Consider the following 3,524-nt stretch of genomic DNA (forward strand, 5'->3'; position numbering starts at 1 on the left):
GGTTCACCTCCTGAAACTCTTGCCTCTTCTGTTTAACCCTCTACTTCCCCTTTACACCATCCCCATGTGCTTTTCCAGTCTCATATGCCTTAACTGACTTCTGCATGCTCAAACTACCTCCTCCTCAGCTGCTTCACTAGTAATGATGGTGAATGCTCCATTAGCATCCTCCTCTCCTGGCTTTGCCCTTCCTTCCCTGTGCATTTCTTATGCTCCCTTTTCCACTCTTCCCTTTGGCTTCTTTTCTGTCCTGTTGTTCTCCACCTTCTAGGTCTTGATTTTAACGTTTTCATCCTCTAGACTCATCCTTTTTTCATCCATCTTGTCTCATCAGAGAATACAACTCTTCCTTTTATTCTGCTTCTTTCCACTTGAGGTTGCTTCTTTTTCCTCCTTGGTGCTGCCAACAGGCACTTTCCTAGCTTCTGGCCATAGCCACTCTGAGCAGTGCAGAGCAGTCATTGTGGGGTTGATCCTGCTCCTATACTCTACCAACAGCTGGATGAGACTGGAGAAATAAGTCTGAGGTTAATATGTGGGAGCTGAATACCACATTTGAGCTGTGAAGGGCTGGGGGTAATCAGTGCAGATGGATTCACCTGGGAATTTACTGACAAATTCTTAACAGGTATCCAGAGAAAGCAAGAGTGAACAGAAATATTCATTACACTGCTAAGTATGTGTACATTTTCTTCGCAGATGGCAAAAAGCATATCCTTTGGCACAGAATCACTACCCTGCCAAATGTTACGTCCCTGCTTCAAACCATAGTGACACTAAAATATTCACAGAAAATAACATGGTTGGATTTGGTCTTACTATTTAAGTATGAGCAAAATATTTTTTTCCTTTACTAAGTTTTGAGAAATGGCTGACTCATTCTTACTGAAAGTTCCCAAAACTTGTGCCTGAGGTAGGCACCAGGCACAGAAGATTTCCTCCTCAACAGTTATGTTGGCAAAGGTAGAAGTAGCAGAATACAAAATATTCCAATTGGACATCTTGAATAACTTTAAAAATAGACTGCTGCTACCTGAACTATCAGTTACCGCATGGAAAAAAAGAAAAAAAAAAAAAGGAATTTGTTTGACATTTAAAGTCTGAGAAAATTCTTTGCTGTGTGACATTTTCTGATTGGAAAGAAACACGTGTTGCAACTGCTCCCCACTAGAGAAGAACACGGCATCTTTGGATGAGGCTTTTTCTGTCCTGTACCGGGAATTTTCTGTCTGTGTTGGTTTGGAAACAGGTAGGAGATGCTATTGCCCAGTTATGTTACACAGAGGAGCATTTCTGATTTTTTTTTTTTTTTTTTTTTATGAACAATCAGAAATTGCATTTCTTGGTCCAAGACTGAAGAATAATTGCATTATTTTTGAAAAGAAAAAAAAAAACCATATCTGTAGTGTGAATATTTACACAAGTGCAGTACTTCATGTTTACTTAAAAACCAATGTTAAGCTTACATCACCTACAAACAACTAGATTTTGCAGTTAACCATCTGGAACATTAAGGATTGATTGTCTGTATTTTTCAAAAGGCATGCATAAGAAATCAGGAAGGGTATGAATTGTAAATGTTAACATGCTGTACCTCTGTATCCCTCTTTTGACAGCAATTAGCACGAAGCTAACTGCACATATAATCTGTGGCAAGAAGCACTGGGAGACAGCTAAGAGGCAATGACAATGTATTTAACCTGGTGGACAATTCCTACTCAACTTGGAGTTTTTAAAGTGAACTGCAGAGGACTGGCATGCTTCTTGGTCTTCACAATGAGTGTTTGTGGCAGTGCCCCGGGGATGTGCCCAGCAGCCTGCATCTGTGCCAGTGATATCATAAGCTGCACCAATAAGAACCTCTCTCGAGTGCCAGGAAATCTTTATAAATGTATGAAAAGGCTGGATCTGAGTTACAACAGAATTGGGTTTTTGGAGCCTGAATGGGTCCCAGCACTGTTTGAGAAACTGAACACTTTAATAATCAATCATAACAGCATTAGCGGCATTATCACTGGAAGCTTTTCCACAACCCCAAATCTGAAGTACCTAGACTTGTCGTCCAACAGCCTGAAGACGCTGAGCAGCCCTGTGTTTCAGGAGCTAAGGGTGCTGGAGGTTCTCCTGCTGTACAACAATCAGATTACACAAATAGAGCCCCCAGCCTTCGGAGGATTGTACAGATTACAGAAACTGTACTTAAGCTATAACTTGCTCTCACATTTCCCACTGGACTTGTACACTGGAAAACATAAGCTGACAGATCTTGTGTTGCTGGACATTTCCTTTAATCACATCCAGATGATGCCTATTCAGCGCCTGAGTTCAGTGCCGGCGAAACATCTTAGTGGAATTTATCTTCATGGCAACCCATTTTATTGTGACTGTATGCTCTACTCCATGCTAATCTTCTGGTATCAAAGGCACTTCAGCTCAGTGGTGGAATTCAAAAATGAGTACACCTGTTTGTTGCAATCAGACCCAAAAGGTTACAATAAACTGCCTTTACTGCACGATAACTTCCTGAATTGCTCTGAAAGCACCGTCAACAGCTCTTTCCAAGCCTTTGGGTTTATTCACGATGCCCAGGTCGGTGACAGGCTGATTGTACACTGTGACAGCAGAATCAGTGATGCAGGCACACACTTTGTTTGGGTTAGTCCTGACAATAGATTGCTGGAGCCAGACAGGGAGACCGACAACTTTAAGGTGTTCCGTAACGGCAGCCTGGAGATAACTGATGCCCAGCTAGAGGACTCAGGGCTGTATTCCTGCATTGCAATAAATAAGAAAAGACTATTAAATGAGACCATAGAGGTTAGAATAATTGTTAGCAATTTCACAGTGAACAAGTCCCACGCTCATGAAGCATTTAATACAGCTTTTACCACCCTTGCTGCCTGTGTAGCCAGTATTGTCTTAGTACTGCTGTATCTCTATTTGACCCCATGTCCATGTCAATGTAAGGCAAAAGGGAAGAAGAGGAAGCTGAACCAAAGCAGTGCCCACTCATCCATACTGAATTCCACACTGCCACAAGAGCTGCCAGCTGATGAGAAGAAGGCTAGTACTGGTAAACGGGTGGTTTTCCTGGAACCCGTGCATGAATCAAAACACAGTCAGAATGGGAAAATAAAACTGTTTCCTAATGACAATATTATTGCTGAGAGTATCTTAAAAACTACCCGAACAAAATCTGACTCAGATTCTGTCAACTCTATGTTCTCAGATACGCCTTTCATGCCATCAGCTTAGTTTGCTGCCTGTGTTTGTAGTGTGCAGTTACATTTCTGAATACCTCCTTTGCTTGTAGCAACCATCAGGAAAAAAATAAAGAGAAAGAAAATGTTTTAAAGTAAGTATCTATTGTCAGTCCTTGAATTGTGTCTTCTCTCTGAGTGCAGGGACATGCAACATTGACATTGTCTTTGGGAAAAGCGAACAGTATGGCATTAATGTAAATGTCTTCCATTCAAGCTTAACCTTGGCTTTTACTGTCTGGTCCATACATAGCAATTTCTCTT

The 3,524-nt window shown here is 41.4% G+C and overlaps 1 protein-coding gene across 1 annotated transcript; it reads left to right on the forward strand.

The window, feature by feature from the left end:
• Nucleotides 1-1,689: 1,689 nt before the first annotated feature.
• AMIGO2 (adhesion molecule with Ig like domain 2) lies at nt 1,690-3,255 on the forward strand (the record flags this gene model as incomplete). The annotated part of the gene is made up of 1 exon (XM_080638976.1): nt 1,690-3,255. One exon carries the CDS (start codon nt 1,690-1,692, stop codon nt 3,253-3,255), a length of 1,566 nt encoding a protein of 521 aa, XP_080495102.1.
• Between the last annotated feature and the right edge of the window lie 269 nt (nt 3,256-3,524).

The sequence above is a fragment of the Psittacula echo genome, assembly GCF_963264785.1.
Source record: "Psittacula echo genome assembly, chromosome: 1".
NCBI classification, from domain to species: Eukaryota; Metazoa; Chordata; class Aves; order Psittaciformes; family Psittacidae; genus Psittacula; species Psittacula echo.